General features: G+C 42.9%; 3 protein-coding genes and 1 pseudogene across 6 annotated transcripts; all 4 read right to left on the bottom strand.

Moving 5' to 3' along the window:
• Positions 1-8,285: 8,285 nt before the first annotated feature.
• Positions 8,286-10,878, bottom strand: SDG38 (SET domain protein 38). 4 transcript variants are annotated; one of them, XM_078573780.1, is made up of 9 exons: positions 10,519-10,877; positions 10,351-10,437; positions 9,805-9,860; positions 9,424-9,550; positions 9,284-9,353; positions 9,014-9,193; positions 8,745-8,816; positions 8,558-8,657; positions 8,290-8,480 (listed from the first exon to the last, which is right to left on the bottom strand). In XM_078573780.1, exons 1-9 carry the CDS (start codon positions 10,795-10,797, stop codon positions 8,393-8,395), a joined length of 1,059 nt encoding a protein of 352 aa, XP_078429906.1. In that variant the 5' UTR covers positions 10,798-10,877; the 3' UTR covers positions 8,290-8,392. The 4 variants fall into 4 exon arrangements, with proteins under 4 accessions (XP_078429908.1, XP_078429906.1, XP_078429907.1 ...); XM_078573781.1 differs by having other exon boundaries at positions 8,436-8,475; positions 10,519-10,876; XM_078573782.1 differs by lacking the exon at positions 9,805-9,860 and having other exon boundaries at positions 8,286-8,480; positions 9,424-9,543; positions 10,519-10,878.
• Positions 10,879-11,710: 832 nt separating this feature from the next.
• Positions 11,711-13,042, bottom strand: LOC144702506 (pentatricopeptide repeat-containing protein At2g22410, mitochondrial pseudogene; annotated as a pseudogene).
• Positions 13,043-13,093: 51 nt separating this feature from the next.
• FUS9 (Ubiquitin-conjugating enzyme family protein) lies at positions 13,094-17,563 on the bottom strand. Its single transcript, XM_078573779.1, has 4 exons — positions 17,302-17,563; positions 13,969-14,042; positions 13,715-13,862; positions 13,094-13,235 (listed from the first exon to the last, which is right to left on the bottom strand). Exons 1-4 carry the CDS (start codon positions 17,528-17,530, stop codon positions 13,138-13,140), a joined length of 549 nt encoding a protein of 182 aa, XP_078429905.1. The 5' UTR covers positions 17,531-17,563; the 3' UTR covers positions 13,094-13,137.
• A 133-nt stretch (positions 17,564-17,696) lies between these two features.
• LOC144701949 (glucan endo-1,3-beta-glucosidase 4-like) lies at positions 17,697-20,627 on the bottom strand. The gene is made up of 5 exons (XM_078573778.1): positions 20,469-20,627; positions 20,216-20,319; positions 18,954-20,132; positions 17,967-17,994; positions 17,697-17,903 (listed from the first exon to the last, which is right to left on the bottom strand). Exons 2-5 carry the CDS (start codon positions 20,286-20,288, stop codon positions 17,756-17,758), a joined length of 1,428 nt encoding a protein of 475 aa, XP_078429904.1. The 5' UTR covers positions 20,289-20,319; positions 20,469-20,627; the 3' UTR covers positions 17,697-17,755.
• Between the last annotated feature and the right edge of the window lie 5,643 nt (positions 20,628-26,270).

Here is a 26,270-nt window from a genome sequence, read left to right as displayed (position 1 = left end):
AAATGGTGTCTCGACGTAGTCAAAGGCGATGGGAGATTCCGCGTGTGTGAGGCACAACAAGGGCGGAGGATGGGGTTCTTGGCTTGTAATCACCCTAAGAATGCCTCTGGATGGTGGCTCGTGTCGATTCTTGAATTTCTTGCATAGTAGTTGATCAGGAACCCCAAGAAGGTGATGATTTCTTGAAGCCTTGATCGTTCTTAAGCGATAGTAGATGAAGAATGCCAAGAAGGTGGTGGTTTCTTGAAACCTTGGGGTTCTTGAGCGGTAGTTGATCAAGAACGCCAAGAGGGTGGCGGTTTCTTGAAATCTCAGTGGTTCTGGGCAGATGGCGATGGCTGCGGTGGACGATGGCGGCGGCAGGGACGATAGCCTCCAAGAAGAGGGTTCTTGAAAATAACCACCCAACAAGTCTATGATAGAGGGGCGTTGCTTGATCTTCTTGGATGGATCTTGGAGGAGGTCGATGGTGGCGGCGGAAGACGGCGGCGGCGGGGATGATAACCTCCAAGAAGAGGTTTCTTGGACGTTTCTTGGGAACTAACAACCCAAGATTCCCAAGGAGAGGGCGTTCTTGGAGGAGGTTGGTGAAATCTTGGGGAGGAACAACGGCGACGCGTACCCGGAGTGATCTCGACGGTGAAGGTTGACGATGCTTCTCCCTTGATGATGCTTTCTTGAATCCTTGAGACCCTTCGGAGTGATCTTGACGAAGGGCTTCTTGGCTTCAAGAAGGGAGGAATTCTTGAATCTTTTGACTTCTTCGGACTGATCTCGACGAAGACGTTGAACGCGTTCCCACGGAGTGGTCTTGATGTGGGGGACGCGGGCTCTACTCCGCGGAGTGGTCTCGACGTGGGCGGGAATAGCCAATTCCCTCTACTCTACTCACTACGATAGGTGGAGACAAGAGTTGTAAAAATTCTTTCAACAAATGAATCAAATGTTCCTTGGGCATGTTATCCCCTTATATAGTGAGGATAGGTGCCAAGTGAACGTGGGGAGAGGACAAACCGTCGCGAGACGTGGTTCGGCCTCTCCTTACAATTTGAAAATAAAACTGAAATTTAAAAAGTAAAAGATAAAAAGGCGAGGCCCAACGTTGGCCCAGTCCATGAAATCCAAAGACACGAGCAAAACATAAACAAACACAAGGGAAGATAGAGATGCTTACGCGGGGTACTTGAACCCCGGGTGGCGAGCGTCAACGCGAGCTGCTCGGCGTGGCTGATGTCGTCCCGTCGTGCCGTCTCTAGGATGGTCCTCCATCAAAAACTCACTCTCTTTCAATCAGCCCACAAAAGTGGGAAGCAAGTTCAAGATGGTTTTTACAATGATCCAGGCCTCTATTTATAGATTAGAGGGTATGGATAGAAAGAGGAGGGGAAGATGAAAAGTTATGGCCGTTAGAAGTTGAAGCAATCCTAGCCTTTAATATCTTCTCTCTCCTCATCAATGTCATCAGTTTGTGCCTTTTTGTATTCCGTGGCTTTTCATATTCCGTGGCTTTTCGTATTCCGTGGCTTTTTGTATTCCGCGACTTTTCATATTCCATGCCACATGTACATGTCAAAAGGACAAAAAACAAATAAAAAATCTCTTTCTCAATGCTGACGTGGTGACACATCGGCACGCCACGTCACACTATGCCATAAATAAAACCAAAATACTTAAAATTTCATATTAAATCAAATAAAAGCCCAAAAAATACGTATAAATATATATTTTGAATCAGAAAATTCATATCTTTCCAAATTTAATATCCAAAAATTCCATAAAAATCATATTATTTCTCAAAAAATTATATTCTTTTAGAATATACTATTAGAAAAATCTTAAAAATATAGAAAATTCAGAAATTTGTTCTAAAAATAGATTTAATCATTTTAAGCTTGATAACATGCAAATATGAGTAATTTAATGCATAAATGCACATAAATATAATAATATAAGGCACTAAAAATGCATGTTATCATAGGGCTCGCACGTAACAAACGGTCTCGTCTTTACTAGTAAGACACTCACAGAGTCGTAGTTCTCTCTCAATACCTCTCTCACCTGCCCTGTACGAGCGTGGTGGAGTGGAGACGTAACTATACTATAAGTGATAATTGAACGAGCGATGGAAAGATGGTGTACCGCGTCATCGGCATGGCTAGCCTTCGACGGTTGCCGAAGTCGAAGGGGTTGTGGCGAGGAGGTGCCGGAGAGCGGACGGCAGGTCGACAAGCAGTGATGATGCCGGAACTTTGATTAAAGGTCGGCGGAGTGGAATCACGGCTTGAGCAGGGGCGGTGATGGAGCATGCCAGAGCCGGAGTCTGGAGGTCAAATCAATTTCCAATTGACAAGAGGACCGTTGGTGGGGTTGACGAACCGCGAGCTTCCAACTCGTGCACTCCGCATTGGGGCGGCCTCGATGACTCAAGGGGCTCAACTATTGCTTGGTTGGCCAGTTCGGAGGCGCCTCTGGTTGGACCTAGGGGCTTCCTAAGCTAATCTCTGGCGACAGACCAACTTGGAACAACCCAGGCTTGTTCACTAGGGTGCTAGATTGCATTATGGAAGCAATCGTGGAGCTCAGCCGAGTGAGACCCCATGGCGGAACACAACGTCGGGCACCAAGTCAATGACGACCAACGCGGTTTTGGGCAAATGAGAGGGTCGACAGCTTGGTGGTCCCGATGATTTTTAGCAGACGATCGGCACCAACAGCGGTGTCAGAATTTTGCAGAGTTGGGGCTGCCACGGAATGTCGTCAAATCGGGGAGAGGCTGTCGTTGAGCTGCAGATCGCCAGCTCTGAAATTAGTATCACCGAGGACTCCTGTGCGATCGGCACTACCGTAAGGTCGGTTGGCCGCGACCAGGGTTGCCTAGCTCAGGAACGCCAAAGTATACGCCAAATTGAATCCGAATCAAACGCCGAATCAAACACCAAGTTGGGTGGTCGAATTGAACAAAAAATTAAACACCAAATTAAACACTGAATTAGGCGGCCAATTTGAACAAGCTGAAATTGAACCTCGAGTTGAACGACGTAGGGTCCAGAGGAAGCTTTGCTCAGTTCCGATGAGGTCCAACGCCCGTGTCCCGAGCCACGCAGGACGCCAAAGCATTGGAAAAAAGGAGGGTGAAGAGCTGGAACTCAAACTCTCACACCCCCAATTTGCTCCTTTTCTCCCCTATCTTCTTCTTCCTTTCTTTCCTTATTATCCTTCCTTCTTTTCTCTCTGAACGACGAGGGTGAGACCAGAGATAGAAACACAACACAATAAACTTTTTTTTCCTGGTCTGAATGGTTAGGGCTCCTCCTCTTCCCTTATAAAGAGGAGAGGTCAATGGGCCCCCAATTTGGTCAACAAGGGGGGAAGAAAGAGTCCATTAAGGCGGACCCTTATATAATCAGCCTCCTCGTTACAAAATTAAAGGATCAATTAAAATTAAAAAGAAGAGAAAACAAGGAAAGAAGGGCACAATGGAGGGGATCTAAAATTGCTAAGGACCCCTCCCCATGACGACGACGAAGGACGTAGGGAAGTGTGGCGAACACGACAAAGCCACAACGACGAGATGGAAAAATATAAAACACGAGAGAGAACGATGAAGATGATACTGGAGCATCCTCACCGCGTTCTCAATGACGGTGGCGAACGGCGCAGACGACGCCGTCGATGATCCTTGATGGCGTGACCTATCAAGGCCCAATGCAGGACAATAAATAATGGTCCCTGAATTAATGAAATCAGAATGTTAATTATGATGAGATCATATTATAATGATCACTTGTGTTAAGCACGTATTCTAAACATTTATATTCTAATGATTCTCAAGACGAACATTTGAATACATAAAAAAATAACACTAAATGATCCTACTTATATGATAAGTATGGTCATTATTTTACCATTCTTCATATAGAGACAATAAGAATAGATGGTGCATGTTCTTTAGGGAAATATTTCAGTGAATAGATCCAAATGAATCCCTGAACATCCATTAAGTTGGCCTAGGTCATGTTTGAAAATGCGGTCCTTAGAAAGTAGGAGTCTCTATTCACATAATTCAAATCATTCTTAGCTTAGAGATTGAAAATACAAAAAAAAGCAACGGAGTGGTCAAAACAATAAATTCCATCATTGGTATAAGAGGAGATTGAAAAGAGGAATAAGGTACATTAAATCCCTGGCCAGCATAATGAAGGTAGCAGATGTGCTCCAATGATCTTAGTCCCGCGTCAATAATAAGTAATACCATGCTAGTTTATTATTAATTTCATGTATTTTTCCGCTTTTCTTCTTTAAATTATTATGAATGAATTTTACTAAAGCTTAAAATGAAATATTACATTTTATAATGGTATTCTGTTTTTTTCGTGATTTGATGGTATTTTAACCAAACACTTTGCCATTTTTTGCATATAAAAATAATATATAAATCAAACAAACCTTTTGGATTTATTAAATATCTTTAGGTTTTTATCGTATCTTCAAAATGATAGTATTAATTCTCTGAGTTTTGGGATTGCACAAAATTTTAGACTTTAACTTCATGAAGGCAATAATTTTACAAGTTGTAATAAAAAGAATGGCTTTTTAGGAATTTGACATGAAATATACTATATTTAATCAATAATAGCCCATGTCACGATCTAACTCATTAAGATCATAGACGATTCTCAATGTTCAAAAAAAGTAATGTAAATTTACCATTTTCAAGTATATGCGTGCCATGGGATTGGACACACAAAAATTAACTGTTACTTTTTGATAGAATTGAGGACATGGGCTTGAATCTGATTAAGTGCATATAAGTTTTTGCTTATTATTTAAAATTTTTTCCCAAAAGAGGACACTTTTTGGCACATCAATGTAGCATTTTTTAATACAGATTTGCTGGCATGAAATATTTGGGAAATCTGATGATTCCTCACTATGTAAGCAACTTGTGACATTGAGAGAGAAACGTTATGGGCCCAGATTTCTCAACCTTCAAACGATGATAGCTGACAATTCAGAACAGGCACGAACACACAAGCGCTTTGGCAGCAAAGTAGATTTGCCTGCTGATGAGCTTTACACGGTGCCAATTGCTGCACGCATCTTCCGCTTAACTGCCCACTCCGGCTCGTCCACCGATAGATTCTTCGATGACAAACTGCGCCCCGACGAGCTAAATGGTATTAGTTCGGATGGTCTTAGTTCAGATGCATCAAGAAGTTCACGAAGACGGTTGAGTGTTCAAGATGGGATGGTCCACCCTCGGTATAAGTGTTGACAGCTCAAGGAAGACGATGCGATGAAGTCCCTTGCAAAGGTAGTGAAATATTGGAGAAGAGTTCTCCAATGATTTTCGAATGCATCAGTACTAACTTGGATGACCAATTAGGGTTTGATAGTTGACCATACCCTAAGTCATCCAAGGAGCGTCAAGTGGATGAGGAATTATATGTACACGACAATTGATGACGAATAGGTTCCATGAGTGAGTCGATGCACACTCGTTTGTATCTTCTAGAACACGAGGTGTAGGTTCGCAACCCACGTTTTGGGGAATCAACCTTTCGGTTGGGTTAAACCGATCCGACATTACTTAATTTATATGATGATATAGTTAATTTGGAAGGCCAATAAAGGCTATTGGGCCGCTGGAGTTATTAACTAAAATAATACATGAGCCTAGAGGGTCACACACAAATGGTCTTTTGGACGTCGGAAGATATACTTAACTTTAAGAGGTTTTATGAAAAATACCCACTCAATATAAATAGGGGAAGAACTTGAACAAAATTCACCCAGCACAGAATTATTCACGGGCCTTCTCCTTCTCCTCCCCTATGTCCATGGCTCCTCTTCACTGCGGATGTGATCGGGATGGCATAATGATGGCGATCAACGTTGAACGGGGCTTGTCAACTAGGAGTTCCAATGTGCTGTGGACCGTGTGGATGCGTCTAGAGGCTGGACACTTGAGTAACTCGATTTGTATCGCTCCTGGATCGAGGAAGCTACGGATGTGATCCGTGCAAAGGTACTTTGCTCAAAGGTTTAATCGATGCCATTAGATTCACAAGTCTTCTGTTGCGTATCGTTTAATCGATGCCATTAGATTCACAAGTCTTCTGTTGCGTATCGTTTAATCGATGCCATTAGATTCACAAGTCTTCTGTTGCGTATCGTTTATGATTTCTTCATACAGATCTAGGCCTTTAGGTCTCTAGAACCCAACACTAGTAGTATTTCCCAATAGGCAATGTATAAAATTATTTTGTAATATTTGGATAAATAAGGTTCAACGAAATAAGTATTTTTTTCACACTCGTATGATAATTTTGAATTCATTCTCACCATAATTTTTTCATTAAATTAGACTTGGCTCATTAAGGAATACATAAAAAACCTAAAAATATGTTAGAATAAAAAGTCACACAGTTAGAAAATTATCCTTGTAAATTTAAGCCTTACTTGCTCTGTACTGGTAAGTAAATTACAATTGTTGATGTAGAAATCATAAATCTTAAACAATGCTAATTTACCCTAGTGTTTTAGTTCATCGTGCTATGTACTTGGCAAAAAAATACACTGAGCACATGGCATCCACCAGTTTTGCCATACAATAACCTAAGCTTAGTTATCACCTAGTTAGGATTTCACTATAACTAAGATGAAGTTGCAAATAATGCATATCTATAATACCTAGATCAGACTAACGTGTTAGCCTATGAGATACTCTTGAATCGGCTTTGTTGGGTTGGAGGATGTAATAGTCACAAGTACAACTATCCTCGGAAAGAGTCAGATGGTATTTGGCCATGATTCATTGACAACTATGAGATACATCAAATAGAAAAGGCCTTCTTAATAATCTTACACTCAGAGACCTTGCTAATGATGTTGACTTCTGATTGAAAACACATTATGGGCTCCTTCGCGAGTTTCCCTTGAGTGTCAGGCACACTACAGTACACTTGAGTGAAGAAATCGGGTGCCTATTATGTCTTGAAATTGTGGATTTTAATAAACCCAAACTTATAAATGGTTATAAAAATTTACACATCATTTAGGGAGCGCACCAAAGTGTACGAAATATCTATGAGAATCTAAATCTAGATGTTTATGAAATGGGTATAACAATCTAAATATACCATTCCTAGATTTTACCTTAATATGTCCCTCAATTTATGACAGCTTTCCAGAGCCGAGGTTTTTCAGAGTCTAAATAATATCCTTAACTAAGACACAAACTAGGACTGTTAAAGAATTTCAGATAAAGGGTAACTGATTTAAAACTAAAAGCCAGAACAAGGAAAAGTCTATTAGTAATGGGTGATTTTAAAAGCAATGGCAACTAATCTTGGAACCAAAGAAAGGGAAGGTCATGTGATGCATTCCGAAAAGCCGTGCACCTGTGCAAATTTTTCGGTCACACCAAAACCCTTGAGTGATGTGTTTGGCAAATTTATGTGGAATTTTGCGTCGCACATCACACAAATGATAGAGAGAGAGGGAGGGAGAGAAGAGAGAGATAGAGATAGAGAATGGTGATAAAGAAATAAAGGGAGAGAGGAGAGAGCGACATAGAGATAGGGAGAAAAAAGTGAGTAAGAGAGAGAAGAGCAAGCGAGAGGATGGATAGAGAGAGAAGAGAAGAGAGAGAGAGAGAGAGAGAGAGAGAGAGAGAGAGAAAGGAGCAATAGAGAGAGAGAGGAGGTAGACTGTGAGAGATGGAAAGGAAACTATTGGGAGAAGAGAAAGAGAGAGAATAAAAGAAAGCTATTGGGAGAAGAGAAAGAGGAGCAAGAAAGAAGGCAAAAGCCAGAGTAAGAATAGTGAGAGAGAGAGAGGAAGAAAACTATAGGGAGAACAGAGAGAGGAGAGCGAGGGCAGGAGAAAGATATTGGGAGATAAGAGAGAGAGGAGATCGAGAGCAGGAGAAAGCTATTGGGAGAGGAGAGAGAGAGGAAGAAAGCTATAGGGAGAAGAGAGAGAGAGGAAGAAAGCTATAGGGAGAAGAGAGAGGGAGAGTGAGGGCAGGAATGAGAGAGCTAGAGGGAGAGGAGCAGGTGAGATAGAGAGTGCGGCACAGAAAAGCTAGAGATAGAGATAAAAACGATCAATCTAGATAGCGAGGGAGAGAAAAGCGAGTGAGCTGAGAACGCCCAAGAGAGAAGAGAGAGTGAGTTAAAGAGAGAAGAGCTAGACAGCATGCAAGCGAGAGTAATCATCGAGAGAAGAGAGAGGGAGAGAAGAGATAGGCAGCAAATGAGCGAGAAAAGAATTATCAAGAGCCAGAGGGGGAGAAGAGCAAGAGTGAAAGAGACGGAGACACCAGAGAGGAAGAGAGCAAATATTTTTTTCTTTAAGAAAATCGGACAGAACTGCACATCGTCACTGCTCAGGCCTCTGTGCGGGCCGTGCGATTTGTCTGGCAAATGTCCGAGGTGCGGTTAGAAATTTGCACCGGTCGCACGAAAGGACCTTCCCTAGCCAAAGAGTTGATTTGTCAACAGAGAAACCCATAAGACAAATTAATTAAGATATTCAATCTCCAGATAAGCACCGGGGACAATGGCACTGGAAGCCAAAGCCATGGTAGAGAATAGATTGCCGAGCTTCTCGATCCATGCTGGCATCTATATAGCAGATTCGGAGATCCTCACCTACATAACAATGACTTTATCTTTGTAACAACCAATGAGAAGCTTCCGAAATTCGATCCATCAGGCATGTATCGTGCAAAAAGCTACCTGTCTTGATATCACGGAGGGCCTTCACTTTTGCATCAGCATTATTGATCCACATAATGTGTGTATTTGGATCTGAGATATGCACCACATGAGATCATCATAATCTTCATCATCATCATCGCCATAATCATCATAACTATTATTTTTGCTATAATCGTCATCATGATCCTCATTCCTCTCTATCTATTCATCCATACATCCATCCATCCATCTATCTATCTACACAATTAGTACTCACAATTATTGATGTGCATAAACGGAGATCGTACCACAGTCGTGATTATAGAAGGATGGAAGCATATAAACAGCATTCCCGACTCCAGAATCTGCCATGACGGAGGAAGAAGCCAAATCTAGCAAGTCTTCATAGGATGCACCGACAGTTTCAACTCGAAATGCATTTATACGAATTCGCGCCAGTACTCCAAGATACCAATGTTTTGTGAGAACTGATTGTTCAGTCAAACAGGCACCAGCGTTAAAAATCATCCCCTCTTTCCACGAGGGAGAGAGACAGAAAGAGAGAGAGAGGACGATACATGAAATGACTGAATCCTCCATATGGGCTTTCAAGAAAGCCTGCTTCAGAAGTTCAAACTCCTCTTCCATCTGGATATTGAAACAACAGCATAAGACAAAATTCATTATAGGAAGGGAAAATATTATAATATTGACGAACCTTTGAGATCATGTCCTGGTGTAGAATAGATGGCTGGAGAATATCCAGTATGTCTGGAGATACCCTACCGGTTATAACCATACAAGCCAATCGCTTTACAAGAAAGGGATATTTCAACCCCTGATCTCTTCAAACGGTATACCAAAAGGAAAATAAAATGAGTTTCAATGGCATCCACGAACTGCAAGGAATTATCCATTTATTTTTTTAGGCTAATTTTTCTTGGGTTCTGAATACAATTAAAATAAAAGGGAATTCCAATCGTAAACATTAATTATAAGAAAGCCGCCATGGAACAAAAGCAACACTGTAAAAGGTTAAAAACGTTGAAAAACAGGGTTTTCTGGAGAAAGGAGAAAAAAAGTGAATTAGTCCACGTACATGCAGTGACTATCAAACGCAGACCAGCAGATTTTTTTCTCCCATTCTAGAAATCCCTGCAGTCAACGGGGGAAAAAAATGAAAACACAAAACAAATGGGTTGAGCTGTGATATGAATGAAACTCCTCTTTCCTTGAACAGATTGTTATATCATCACAATCGCTCGAAGATAAGCTGATGAGATTCTTTTATGACAGAGAAACACCACCAGGAGAACGAAATTCATAGAGATGATGCCCACAAGTACAAGAGCCAGAGTATTTTATTGAAACATCTTAATCGAGTTTTCAATTTTGAGAAGACCTCAACAGACAACGAAAGAACCATTTCAACCAGCGATGTGCAAAAGTAGAGGCAAAGAAGATCATGTCACAAAAAGAATTCCATGTCGTCTCCACAAAGAAACAATACAACTAATAATAGCTGTCAGCTCCACTTTCCACACTGAGCAGCATTAAATTACGGTTTTACATAGAATCCCTCAAAAAAAAATCTTCGATAAACCTCTGATTTCATCAAGCAAATAATCAGCGGTGATGAAAGAACCTCAGACTTCATCCGGCATTCATCGCTGCAGAAGTAACGCAAATCTCGGCTGCCACCACAACTTCTTCTCAGGCAGTAAAAACACACCTAAAAATCAATCAAAAACGACGATTACCTCCGTGAAATGAACACAAATCGACAGACAGAGAGAGACATCCAGATTCAGACCTTGCTCAGGAGAGACGGAGAGGGATGAGCGACAACGGGGCTGGCCGTGTGGATGACGTCGCCGGCGCCAATTGGCCGGGAAGCGAACACGCCCCGCCCCGCTTCCTCAGTGATCGAGACGTGGATCGGAGGCGGAGAAGCACACGCAGTCGTCTTCTCCGAGACGACATCGTCGCCCTCGGTACCTGTCGAGAAACCTGAGAAGATTGAAACCGGCGTTATCAGCCCGCCGCGGCTTCCCTTCCAACCCCGGCGTCGCAGTAGCGCTCCTGCCGCCATCGCCACGGAGCTCAATCCCCAACTCGCCAGACAACGTCTCCCAAGTAGAAACTCGTCACTATATATACTGAATTACGAGACACATCGAAAGAAATGGAGAAAGTGATAGTAACTATATATACTGAATTGAGAGACATATGGAAAGAGATAGAGAAAGAGATAGTAACATAGAAGGCCAGTGTTGTACTTGTATAGTTCCGGATCGTCTGGGACGTGGGCGATGGAAGGGACGGGACGAAGACAGTCCTGTCCGACGTCCGGAATCAGTGCAGGGACGCAGACGAGACGGTTTTTTCGTCCCAGGCTGAAAAAATCGTCCCGACTTTCCCAGTTTTGTCCGTCTGTCCCTGCTGAAGTGAATCCGAGAACTTCAGACGGGACGGTTTATTTTGTCCGACGATTGGAAAACCGTCCCGTCGCGTCATCCAGGGACAAATTTCCGTCCCGGTTCTCGTCCAATCTCGCGGACAGGACGATTTTTTTCGTCCTGGGACGAAAAACCATCCCACCTGCGTCCCTGCACTATAGTTGTACGTATGGCGCACGATGGTCCAGGACGGGGACGGAGGACTGGTCCTGAAGATCGTGCCATCCCAATTCAAGTTTGTCTGAATCATCCCATCCCGTTCCTAATATTTTCGTCCGTGTCCCATCCCATCCAAGATATTCTCGTCCCGTCCCACGTCTGTTGTGAAGCTCTGAATTAGGCCACTCAGAATTTGACATGTGGCACAGCACGTGTTGAATTCCACCTGGAACTCTCAGCACGTGTTGAATTTCCATCATCTAATATTTAAAAATGTTCCATATTTTAACTCTCTTCAATTAATCATCTTCAACTAAATTCCACGATAAGTCTCCGCCAGAAAAAAATATGAAAAGTGGCTGGCCTTCATCATGAACAAGATCCTCCTCAACCACCAGCCGCGAGCTCGCGCGCTGCTCCACAGACCTCCACCGAGCTCACCCCAGTCTGCGCCCTCACGCCACGCACCGCCATCAACCATCGCACTGACCTCGCCTCCTCCCACTGCTTCGCCGCCGCGTACATGCTCGACAGAACCGCGTACCTCCCTGCCCCGCCCGGGTCCGAGCGCAGCAACCGCCGGCCCACTGCCACGCCCCGCCTCACGTCGCCATGCACTCTGCACCCACCCAGCAGCGCGCCCCACACGCCCGGGTCCGGCTCGATCGGCATCTCCCTCACCACCTCCTCCGCCTCTTCCAACAGCCCGCCTCGCGCCAGCAGATCCACCATGCAAGCGTAGTGCTCCAGCCTGGGCTCTAATAACAGAGACCTCTTCATCCATCTAAAGAATTCTCTCCCCTGCTCCACCATCCCGCCATGGCTGAACGCGCCGAGAAGCCCCAGGAAGGTGACGTGGTCGGGGTAGAAGCCGGACTTGAGCATGGCGCCGAGCACGGCGAGCGCGCCGCTGCCGTCGCCTTGCGCGGCGAAGCCACCGACAGCGGCATTCCACGTCCAGAGATTGCGGTTAACCATTGCTTCAAAGACGGCCATGGCCGGGGCCATAGCTCCACATTTCCCGTACATGTCGACGAGTGCTGTCCCCTGGTTGACTCCCATGGCATTGCCCTTCTTCCTTAACAACTGGGCGTGGACGCTTCTCCCCAATTGCAGAGCTCCCAAGCTTGCGCAGGCGGACAAGGCACAGACGATCGCCCCTTCAGTGGGCTCGGCCTTGTCCAAGATCATCTTCTTGAACAGCTCGAGTCCGATGGCGAACCTCCCCAGCTGAACATGCCCCGCCACGACAGCGCTCCAGGTGACCAAATCCCTCTCCGGCAATAACTCGAACACCTCCATAGCCTTCTCCATATCTCCCTGCTTGGCGTACCCGTTGATCAGCGCCGTTGAGACGACGATGTTTTCGCTCTCCGGCATTTCATCGAACAGCGTCTGGGCTGAGGCCATGTCGCCGAAGCTCGAGTACATGTGAACCAGTGAGCTTCTCAGGAACTTGTCCGAGTTCATCCCCAGCTTCAGTGAATGGGCATGTACTTGCTTTCCTTGGGAGGGCGTTTCTAGCTTAGAGCAGGCGCTGAGAAGTGAGGGGTAAGTGAAAAAGTTGGTTTCTTTGCCCTCTTCCACCATTTTTACAAACAGGGAGAAGGCCTTCTCAGGGGAGCCCTGCTTGCAACTCTCTTGGATTGCCGAGTTCCATGAGAATGTTATCTGGGCTTTTGTGCTGGCCAGCTTCTTCAAGACCCCTGTCGGTCCCATCTCGGTTTCTTAATCAAAACGGTTTTCCAAGTCGGGGAGGAAAGATCGATTCTTGATCGGACCCATCTCCGCCGTTGACAAAGGAAGCTCTTCCTTCACCTCGCGAATCTCACCGTCCACCCAGCCGCCAGTTGGTCATACCTGTGTCGGTCTGCCAAGAACAGTCTTGCTATATTTGGAACCAGTGGGTTATCTGCAAAACCCAGAAACGCGATGATGACGATTATGATGGTATTGATGGTGATGTTGATTTGTCATTGATGATTATAGTGATGATTATGATGGTATTGATGATGATGATGATGGTGATGATTATGACGGTATTGATGATGATGGTGATGATTATGACGGTATTGATGATGATGGTGATGATTATGATGGTATTGATGATGATGTTGATGATTATGATGGTATTGATGATGAAGATGATGGACATGGACATGGATCAGGCTAGGTCAGAAGAGACATGGTCGCAGGAAGAATGATGCTGATGATGATGATAATGATGGTGAGGCGGATGATGATGATGGAGATGACGATGATGGAGACGGATATGGATCGGGCTAGGTCTGAAGAGACTTGATCGCAGGAAGAATGATGAAGATGATGGTGATGATGATGGTGGTGGTGATGGTGATGATGATGGTGATGATGATGATGATGGAGACTGACATGGATCTGGCTTGGTCAGAAGAGACTTGATCGCGAGAAGAACTTTGGAGACGGTGAGTGCCGGGCTCCAGCCACCTCTCAAGATGTCGATCCCCACATTTCCGGCAGCATCCACATTGCAATGGTAAATCCGGGTGATGAACGATACCTGCATAAGATGCTTATTTTAAGTCTAGTTGGGCTAATTCTTTTGGATTTATATTAGGATCAGATTAATGACGATAGGGATTAAGATATTCGAGGGACATTGGCACCTTAGGGGGTTTGAAAGGATAATCGCAGGGAAATACAATGTCGAGGAAAAATATGCCACCTTGGTAGGGCGAACCTACAATGATAAAACATATAAAGGCTAAGAAGTTGATGACATTAAATAAAGAAAGATTAATTTTTCGACAAGACATTCTAAACCTAACGGCATTTCCAAAGGTTTTCCACTTTGACAAAAGTTCATAAGAACTCATGTTTATCATACACTCTCACTCCACGGAGCTCTCGCGCTATCGTCAAAATTCGAATTCTCGACAGTTTTTGAATGAACATGATTTTTTTCACAGAGAGTAAAGAAAAATCTGTTTAGAGAGAAATCTATCGATTGATCCAAGAACAAAACCCAAACATTCACCAAGCAAAACATCGACTGCGCAGAAATTTATTAATTAGACGAGAAAAGAACGAAATCTTCTACATAACCTCGACTGCGTAGGAAATTATAAACAAGACACGGGAAATACTGAAATCTTCAGCGAGCATAACCTTGACTGAGTAGGAATTTATCAACTAGACACGGCGAAAATACTGAAATCTTCATCGAGCATAACCTCTACTGCGTACTAATTTATCAACTAGACAAGCGAAACAACCAAAATCTTCAGCAAGCATAACTAGGACTGCGTAGGAATTTATTAACTATACACGCGAAAAATACTGAAACCTTCAGCGAGAATAACCTCGACTGCATAGTAATTTATCAACTAGACGCGCGGAAATACTGAAGTCTTCAGCGAGAATAACATCGACTGCACAGTAATTAATCAACTAGACAAGCGAAACAACCAAAATCTTCAGCAAGCATAACTAGGACTGCGTAGGAATTTATTAACTATACACGCGAAAAATACTGAAACCTTCAGCGAGAATAACCTCGACTGCATAGTAATTTATCAACTAGACGCGCGGAAATACTGAAGTCTTCAGCGAGAATAACATCGACTGCACAGTAATTAATCAACTAGACAAGCGAAACTACCAAAATCTTCAGCAAGCATAACTAGGACTGCGTAGGAATTTATTAACTATACAGGCGAAAAATACTGAAATCTTCAGCGAGATTAACCTCGACTGCATAGTAATTTATCAACTAGACGCGCGGAAATACTGAAGTCTTCAGTGAGAATAACCTCGACTGCACAGTAATTAATCAACTAGACAAGCGAAACTACCAAAATCTTCAGCAAGCATAACTAGGACTGCGTAGGAATTTATTAACTATACAGGCGAAAAATACTGAAATCTTCAGCGAGATTAACCTCGACTGCATAGTAATTTATCAACTAGACGCGCGGAAATACTGAAGTCTTCAGTGAGAATAACCTCGACTGCACAGTAATTAATCAACTAGACAAGCGAAACTACCAAAATCTTCAGCAAGCATAACTAGGACTGCGTAGGAATTTATTAACTATACAGGCGAAAAATACTGAAATCTTCAGCGAGATTAACCTCGACTGCATAGTAATTTATCAACTAGACGCGCGGAAATACTGAAGTCTTCAGTGAGAATAACCTCGACTGCACAGTAATTAATCAACTAGACAAGCGAAACTACCAAAATCTTCAGCAAGCATAACTAGGACTGCGGAGGAATTTATTAACTATACAGGCGAAAAATACTGAAATCTTCAGCGAGATTAACCTCGACTGCATAGTAATTTATCAACTAGACGCGGAAATACTGAAGTCTTCAGTGAGAATAACCTCGACTGCACAGTAATTAATCAACTAGACAAGCGAAACTACCAAAATCTTCAGCAAGCATAACTAGGACTGCGTAGGAATTTATTAACTATACAGGCGAAAAATACTGAAATCTTCAGCGAGATTAACCTCGACTGCATAGTAATTTATCAACTAGACGCGGAAATACTGAAGTCTTCAGCGAGAATAACCTCGACTGCACAGTAATTAATCAACTAGACAAGCGAAACTACCAAAATCTTCAGCAAGCATAACTAGGACTGCGTAGGAATTTATTAACTATACAGGCGAAAAATACTGAAATCTTCAGCGAGATTAACCTCGACTGCATAGTAATTTATCAACTAGACGCGGAAATACTGAAGTCTTCAGTGAGAATAACCTCGACTGCACAGTAATTAATCAACTAGACAAGCGAAACTACCAAAATCTTCAGCAAGCATAACTAGGACTGCGTAGGAATTTATTAACTATACAGGCGAAAAATACTGAAATCTTCAGCGAGATTAACCTCGACTGCATAGTAATTTATCAACTAGACGCGCGGAAATACTGAAGTCTTCAGTGAGAATAACCTCGACTGCACAGTAATTAATCAACTAGACAAGCGAAACTACCAAAATCTTCAGCAAGCATAACTAGGACTGCGTAGGAATTTATTAACTATACAGGCGAAAAATACTGAAATCTTCAGCAACGTCAACCTGGACTGCAGTGTAATTTATGAAGGAGGCGGTCGGAAATACTGAAGTCTTCAGTGAGAATAACCTCGACTGCACAGTAATTAATCAACTAGACAAGCGAAACTACCAAAATCTTCAGCAAGCATAACTAGGACTGCGTAGGAATTTATTAACTATACAGGCGAAAAATACTGAAATCTTCAGCGAGATTAACCTCGACTGCATAGTAATTTATCAACTAGACGCGCGGAAATACTGAAGTCTTCAGTGAGAATAACCTCGACTGCACAGTAATTAATCAACTAGACAAGCGAAACTACCAAAATCTTCAGCAAGCATAACTTGGACTGCGTAGGAATTTATTAACTATACAGGCGAAAAATACTGAAATCTTCAGCGAGATTAACCTCGACTGCAAAGTAATTTATCAACTAGACGCGCGGAAATAATGAAATCTTCAGCAAGCATAACCTCAACAGCATAAGAATTTATAAAGAAGACAAGCGAAAAGACCGAAATCTTCTGCAAGCATAACCTCAACAGCATAAGAATTTAATAATGAGACGCGCGAAAAGGCCGAAATTTTCAGCAAGCATAACCTCAACCGCATAAGTATTTATAAAGACGACACGCGAAAATACCGAAATCTTCAGCAAGCGTAACCTCAACAGCACAAGAATTTAATAATTGAGACACGCGAAAAGACCGAAATCTTGAGCAAGCATAATAATTTATAAATGAGGTACACGAAAAGACCGAAATCTTGAGCAAGCATAAGAATTTACAAATGAGGCACGCGAAAAGACCGAAATCTTGAGCAAGCATAAGAATTTACAAATGAGACGCGAAAAAACCTAGAGATTGGACAACCGCAGGAAATTTCATTGAATTTGATTACAGTGAGCCAAAAATCCTGGGGAAAAATACCTTGGGGGCCGATTAGGGTTGAAACCCAATGATAGAGATTATCACCCTTTGGCCCGGCCGAGCACTCCGGCGGCGGATCCGCGTTGAATTCCTGCATCTCCTTCTGTATCCTCTTCCCAGACGCCGACACCGACGTCGTCGACGCCCATCCTCTCACTCCTCCGCTTCCCCCTCCGCCCGAGCTCCCCCCAATCGACGAACTCGGGAAGAAATTCCCCGACGACGACATCTCTCTCTCCTCCCTCTCCCGCCCTCTCCATCTCTCTCTCGAAAGAACAAGATAAGCCACCCAATCCTTGATCGCCACGTAAGCTCACGTCTACATTGGCCTCTCGCCCGGGACGGACGACGTAAGGGACGGAAGTCGTCATCCGTCTCCCAGCCTTGGAAAAAGATGACAAAACTTTCTACATAAAACGAAAAATCAAATAAAAACAAGATGAGGATGCAAGCCTCAGCTCAGCAGAAGATGGACAAGAAGAAGAAGAAGAAGAGAGGTCGTCCCGGCCGCAGTGCCGACGGCGCGCTGAGCTGGCGAACCTTCGCTAACGGGCGGGACGGGCCCCATGGCCTGTGACGTCATCTGCTTCCCATCGGCGCTTCTGCCACGTGTCTCACCATTAGAGTCGCAAAATGAAAACATGAGCTAGTTTTAAGTTCCTCACCTTCCTGCAAACGCGCATGCCCCGTGGCCTGCCCGAAAAACGCGCCATGTGAGAATTTAGACTTTAGGGTTTAAGGTAGTGTTTGCCGTCCCGATATCCATCCGATATCCGGTATCGGACAACGGATATACGATATCCGGAAAAAAATGGGACGGTTCCAGATGTCGGATATCGGATATCAGGCGATATCTGTCTATCAGGGGTAGACGGATATCGGTACCGGATATCGGGGGGTGAGGACGAGGAACTGCATCAGATACCGGATATTGGTTTTCCGATATCCGGATGTCGGAGACGGATGCCGGATATCGGAAAACCGATATCCGGATATCGAAAAACCGATATCCAATATCGGATATCGACCACGATATTTGAATTCGAAATATATTCTATGCCCCTCATTATATAGTGTGCAATTTTATTTTTTCTTCCATATGGGATAACAGGATTCAAAGTTAACGTAATCTGAATCCAGTTATCCCACATGGGAGATTTTAGAGAATTTTACTAGTATATATTAATTGAGGTTGTGATATAGTAAACATTATAAAATAGCTATTCCTCTGCAAAATGTGAAATGCTAGCGGTCCGAAATGTTAGGAGAGAGAAATGTGGCTTTAATGTGCGTCTCATATTTTTAGGAGAGAAGAGAGAGCGACAGAGAACAAGAGGAAGAGAGAGCGAACGGGTGAGAGAGAGAGAGTGTTAAATAATTCGCTGCGGATATCAAAAACCGATCTCCGCATCCAATATCCGGTACCGTCATCTGACCCCCTGAGACGGGGACAGATGCCAGTATCGTACAGATACCGGTATCGGATATCGGCACTGTAGCAACCGATATTCGGTATCCAGATATCGAAAAAAAACGGATACCAGAAATTGCCTTTCCGGTATCCGGTACAGCATCCGTCCCGATACCGGCATCCGGTACCGCTATCAGGACGGGCAGACACTAGTTTAAGGTTTAGGGTTTAAGGGTCTGACTGGGGTCGGCAGCGGTGAGGAAGGCGGCGCCCCCAAAGTCGCAAGTTCCGCCTGCAGCATGTGTCCGGTGGTAGTAATCGTTGAACACGTAGGTGGCCACAGTGGAAATATCTCCATAGCAGGCCCGGCCCGGCTGGACAGCGGCGCAGTCGGCCCGGCCCACCCCACAAGCCCAATCCAGGGCCGCCTTCAACGCCACCTGCCCGGCAGTCCTATTCGCCACACAGAAGACCCCACCCAGCTCCCCCGTCGTTGACCGCCACGACCCCAAGTCAACCTCGTAGGCCGCTGTGCCATTCTCGAAGAACACCCCCCACTCCTCCCCCGCCGTAGACCCCCCGGCATACAGCTCGTACACATAGGCACCCCCGGCGGCGCCACCACCGCCGAGCACGTGCTGCACCAGATTCCCTGTGTATGCGCGTGCGTTGCCCGTCGTGGCCTCTCTCCGGCCGCCCCGCCATGGCCAGCCCGTCTCCGTCACCAGCATCGGGATCCCGGTCCAGTTCAGCGCCGCCATCGAGAAGACCGCCGCCGACACCATGGCCTCAAACATGCTCTCATAGCTGGTCAACGTGTTCGGGTCAACGATCTGTTCCCCGGTAGTCAACGGCTTCATCAGAGCGTACTCCAGAGGGAACACCCCCCCTCCGGACACGTACCCCCGGTACGGGCTCGCGTTGAGCATGAAGCTGGACCCCGTTGACTTCAGGAACTGTAGCAGGTCTCCAATGGCGGAGCGCCAGCTGTCATTGAAGACGGCCGTTGACGGCGGGAACGGCTGAGATATCACCTCCATGGAAAGGGGGCTCGAGACTTTGACCTGGAGATTCAAGTCAGCGGCGACCAGCGCCGCGTGGACGTTCTTCACGGCGTTGACCAGCACGTCGTTGACCGGTGCTTCGTCCCCCACCGCCACGGCGGTGATGTTGGTCAACGGGACGAAGGTGGCCACGTGGGTTTTGACCCACTCCGCGGCGGCTGACGTGGACGAGCCCAGGAGGCCCACGTCGGCGTTTGGGACGCTGACCATGACCTCCACGACGCTGCCGGAGAGCTCGGTCAACAGCGCGTGGTCAACGTCGAGAAGGCGGACGTGGCGGATTCCTTCCTTCTTCAGCAGCGAGACCACCGCCGGCGCGGGCGGCCCTCCCCTGACGTTGAAACCCACGAACGACCCTGCGAAACATTAAAATAATAATTTCATATACTCCGACCTTATTGAATTTAAACCCATTAAATAAAGTTCATCCGCGAATTACCCGTCGCATTCGAGAGGAGAATGGAGAATAAGAAGACGAGAAAGAGGGTCGCCCGGCATTCTTCGAAGGTCATCAAGCCAAATTCAATACTGGCTTATTTTCCACTGTAATCAACAAAATAAACCGATTCAATGCGAAATGAACAGTAGAACGGAGCAACTGAGAAGGATTTGAAGTAAATCTCAACACGGAAGGAGTTCTGCGACTGTTCTTGAGCAGCCGAATGCGAAGGCGTAAAGAAAGGAAATCGAACCTTGGACGGCGGTGAAGAAGCGGCTGAGATTCGAGGTCGGGTGAAGAAGCCAATCGTTGGCGTTAGGGTTTGCTGGAGAATGGAGGGAGTTCTACTGAGATAGAGCAGTGACGAGATAGAGCACAGCAAAGATTCCACACGATACCGTTTCTCTTTTGAAGAAGACTGATTTTTAAAAAAAAAACTTTTTTTTAACTTACCAGCTGGAGCCAACTTTAAATTAATGTGGGCCATCAATAATTTATGTTGGGCCCATGCCAATTATGTCACTCGGACTTTGGGATCTGAGACTCTTGTTGGTGATCATTAGGTGGTACCCTTTGAAAAGACCTTTCCGTCCTTTCTTTCCTTTGATTCCAGTTTCAATGGAGGGGCTTGATTTGCTGTATAAGTTGTTAATGTTTGATGCATGAAGGGCTTATATTTTAACGCATGAGTGTATGTTCCACAGTAAACTGATTTTTTCCTCTTATCTTGAAAATTAAGTGTAACCATTATCCTTAGATATATGATCAAAGCTATTACTTCTGGTATATGTTTATGTCGTGCTCTAATTGGAAAAATTGTTGGAATAATACAGACATGCATGGGCGATGCATGCCGTGGGTGATCCCTGTATGGAGTATATCAGGCTGATTTCATCAATGATGCATGGAGGGATGAGAAGATTACGCTAATTATTATATGTATTTTGGCCTCAATTCAAGGTCGTTATTATGGTTCGATATGTTCATATCCAAGCATTATTGGGCAGGATAACACACATATATATCAGGCATTTATAAGACATTGGCTTATAAATGCCAATCTAATGGGAAACCATGTTAGCTAGTGGTTTATCCTCTATCCACAGTCAATATCAACTAAAAGTACATATACAAAGTAGATTAAATTACTGGAAGAAATAATGATTTCCTCATTTTTTATCACATTTTTAGACTTCCAAACAATTGAGGAGGCCCAAAATCATATGGTTTATTCTATTCTTATTTGATTCCTTCCCCAAATAAAACTCCCCAATCTTCCATTCTAAAAAAATTATTAAATTGATTCAAAAGTGCATGAAATATTTGTGATTATCTTGGATCAACTGATAGAGAAAACTCTAATCCTCTCAACTTATCTTGACTCTATAATTCTAAAGTCTTCTCGTGGGAATGGTCATATAATTGTTACAAGAGTAACGCCAAGATAAATTCATATCCAACGTGAGGGGCAACGTGGCTTGGTATGTATATGGCACTGGTTTTTGTTGGGTTCGGTGCCTTGGTTCGACCATGGAAAACATATTTCCATGGATGTGGAAGCGTGTCGATCAATTCACAATTGATCTTTAAAATAACCATTGAATGTACCTTTTTTGGGAACTTATTCCACCATTGACATGCTCACTTTGATATCATTCTGAAGCCGTTCACGCATCCGGCATCTATAAGTATCCACACAATCATTCGGCTATTGGATCTCCACCTCTTCCTCTTCAACTCTTCTTGAAGACTCTCTCCTTGGTTGATGTAAAGAATGAAGAAAGGGAGGGCTCCCAAATCAGGCTTGCATGGGTGCTTACAATGAGACCCCTTTCCCTCTTTATATTTCACTTGAGATTTTTCTGAAAAACCCTACAAAGTAAAATATATCCACCAATGCCCTTATGACTTTGCGTGTGTGACCCTCTAGGCCCATGTATCATTCTAGTCAATAACTTTAGTGGCCCAATAACATTTATTGACCAACATTATTAATTAACTACATCAACATATAGATTAATCAACTAAGGATCAATTTAGCCCAATTGACAGGTTAACTTTCCAGCCTGTGGGGTGTCAGGCTACAACTCGTGCTCTAGAATATACCGAGTAGTCTCGAGCTCTCTCATAGAACCTTTATTGTCACCAGTTATTATATATGTATAATCCATAATTCGCTCGAGACTCTTGAATGACTTAGTGTATCGTTTATCGTCAAATTCTAATTAATCATTCGATTAGTACTGAAATGTAATGGGGATCATTGGAAAATGCCTTCTCCAATATCCTCACTACCCTAGCCAGGAATTTTTTTGCATCGCCTTCCTTGAGTCAATCTCCTCTTATAGTGAGGGCAGATGATCCTGTCTTGACCACTCAATCATCTCCGTGAGCTTCTTACTACATCCGATCTATAACTTATTTGAATCCCATGATTAGAGGCTCATAAGTCATAATCAAAACGTAGTCGTCCACTCACGATATGTCCTTGGTGCCTTAGGTTAGTGGATCACTTATACAACCCTTACTTGAATCAATTTGATAGACGTTTAGGTTTGATATCATTTAGGGATTTGTACATATCAATTCAGTGAATTTTTTCTCCAAAGATCACCCACTATATGTCCTTAGTGTCACCACAGTAATAGCTAGAGGATCAGCTATGCTTATCGTATGCGTATGATGATCTAGGGCTATTCTATCTGGATAATTTGATGTCCGTCTCGACTATCCATTGAATAGGAATATTTAGAATGAATGCTTAAAGACTAGTGATAATTGTATTATGATCACATCATAATTCACTAAGTCATTACACATATTCATGGACTTCATTATATACATCACACAGAATAATAATAAACAAAAATATTTTATTTAATGAACTTAAATAAACATGGTACTGTGATTGGCTTGAAGACCACAATATCCATCAGTATTGTCACATTGGCACCTTATATAAGCTACAATGGGAGACCATGTTCCTCAAGAGTATCATGGTTTTATGTGTTGGTAGTTCACATGCTGCAAACCAAAACAAACAACGTCTAAAGGGTACATGACTAGATAAGGGGGTGTCTATCAGGCAAGTGTCATATGATGAACTTATTGTGCCATGTCCCACTCGTGAGCATATTACTATAGACATTTAGAGCTAATGTCCTTTCCAAGTATGCGACTACTAGATCACTTAATTTGGTGTTCCCATTCACCATATTCTGCATGTACTACGAAACCTAAAGTCAAATTAATCATCCTCTTTTGCCATACTCGCCACTGTTGCAGCTCATCTTTGTGGATCATGATTGGTTGACCCTTTTCCTCCACTGATAAAAAATATTTACACCATGACAGCTAATAATCGAATTTGGGTACCTCAAGTTGGTCGCTCCAAAGGAAGTCCACACTGATACATTCCATTAAGGGTAGCATAATGGGGTAGCCCAAGTGGGCAACCAATATGAGCGATAAAATACTAAATAAAATAAAAAAAATTATCGCATGCATGTGGCCTTGATAAACTCAAATTTAGGCTTCAAAACAAGACATCAATTGATTTTGACTTTCATCAATAAAATTTTTAAAAACCGATATGTAATTTTTTTAGATGATGGATGAGTATGGGTCGTCTCCTAAGGGAGTGGATATTAGGGATTTAACTATCCCTAGATAACGAATTGGTATGACGAGGATGAATAGGTATAGGTTAAACGGTACTGATGAAATTAAGACACTGAAATAAGAGGGGTGGTACCAATTATTCCACGAGGATAAGATTAGAAGATGTAAGGGGTGATGACAAACGCAGATGATGAGTAATAATGAAAATTGAGGAAATTAATGGCTTATGGTTTTATGATTTTTATGGAGAATAAAGTGAGATATATGATAGGGATGATGTCCATGATGTGTGATGATGATGGGTCATGATAGATTGGAATGGAAGTGATGAAATGATAAAGATGTAAGTAGTGACGTGTTGAAGAATCCAGACAAGAGACTAACCTTATATCCCTATGTCCCATTGGGATCAAGACAAATTCTTGATGAAAATCATCTTCCCCACTCTTCTTCAAACACTAAAAACACCAAGAAGCCTTGATGAATATGTAGAAGCCTCACTCTCTCCAATCAGCCTCAATAGGAGGAAGTGAGTTCAAATATTGTTCGACAAATATCTGGGGCAAATTTCATAGACACAATTGTAAAGATTGATAGAGTAGAAAAATACAAATCTTTCCTCAAAATTTCAGCTCTATCACCTTTTTTTATCATCAGATATCGAGCCCCAAAATTGGGCGATTCCTAACTGTTTGATTCAAACCAAGTTTTCTCTCTCCTCATCCTTGTTGTCGACAACACAAAATTTTTAGGGTTTTTTCATTAGCTCGGCATAAAATGCACGGTGATGGCATTTAATAAGTATGTGAGGTGTTGGTGCATCAACGCGTGCCACATTAACACACTTTTCTTTGAGTGGAAATACATGTTATGAGTATCAACATGACATGTAAACGTGCACGTCTTGGGTACACTTGGTGCCATGTCTCTCATGACACGTGGGATTGACACTGCAATTGTCGAGTTGTCAGAGTAATAAAATAAGGCTAAGAAGTTAACTAAATCGTCATCATTGGTCCACATTTATTACAAATAAAATTACATATTTTTTATTGGGAAAACTGTTAGTAATCATTGATCATTATAGCATCCACCCTTACAATGCCATAATGGTCACTTTTTGACAATGATTAGTCTCCTAATCATTGTGGAAAATCATGATTCATCATTTATCAAATATTCAGAAAATTACATGTGGCATGGACGGTGATTAACCTTGAAAATTATTAATTAATTCATATAAAATGAAATGTAAGTCCATACAATACAAATCAATATGTTTGCTAACTTCAAAAATCACATATTCATGACTATAATGTCTAAAAATCAAGAAAATTTCATATTGTGACTGAAAAACTTATTTTATGCTACAGTATAACGTCAAAAAAACTCTAAAAGTCCAAAAATCTTACAATTTAAGACATTATGCTAACAATAGATTTAATCAGTTTGGCTTGATAACACGCAAATCAAATCACTTTAATCCAAATGCACATGAAAAATATTGTCACGTTAACCTATTAACGATGTGCATTTTTTGGCCCTCTACAGGCCACAAGTTGGAACTTCTATTCCACTGGCTTCTTTCTTATTCTTTCCACAATATATCTAAATAATTATGCCTTTTTAGAACAAGGAAGACAGGGCATCCTATATTGTAAAGGGGTAAGTAAGCATACATGATGTATGGAGTTTGTGGTTTGTAGATGTCCTTACTGTAAAACTAGAATTAGATACATTTACGAGCTGCTTTAAGGTTCACCGTGGGTAGTGATAGAACTCATCAATATATTTATTATTTTATAGTTCCACTGAGGTATATTATTATATGATATTCAAAGAGTGTGTGAGAGAATGTTAAACAGCCTATTTTAAATAATTAAAAGCGATTAAGGCCCACACGGACTATTCATGATGTGTATCAACATAGGACTTCTTCAACAAACATGAGATGGGTCAGTGACATAAAATCAACTTGAAGAATGCCTCGTGTAGTCATTGAGAATATAGCGGAAGTTCCATTACCTGATGACGAGAAAAGATTATCCTATATACAAGCATCTATAATATTGGTGAATAAAAAGTATGTTTGTTTCGATTAGGAAATTTCTTCTCCATATCTGATTAGATCAAATCTCTTCTCCATATCTGGCATGGTGATGGCATTAGAGCAAAATATCGAGTAATCAAGGGATTATGCTATTTCATGTTCTACTGGGATGTTATCATCTTTGCCATCCCTTGATAAAGCTACATTACTTAGGATAAACAAGCCTATGAAGGAAAACCCCAAGCCTCTCTATATCTCTCTATCTCTCTCTCTCCATGGAACATGGAAAAGGAGAATCAAGAGCATCCAGCTTGCCCCAAGAGGCATGTCCATCTTATGAATTCGCTGAGTTAATCCCATTGAGAGTGAGAATCATAAATTTAC

The sequence above is a fragment of the Wolffia australiana genome, chromosome 4, assembly GCF_029677425.1.
Source record: "Wolffia australiana isolate 7733 chromosome 4, ASM2967742v1".
NCBI lineage: Eukaryota > Viridiplantae > Streptophyta > Magnoliopsida > Alismatales > Araceae > Wolffia > Wolffia australiana.
This window is presented reverse-complemented; position numbering and strand designations above follow the sequence as displayed.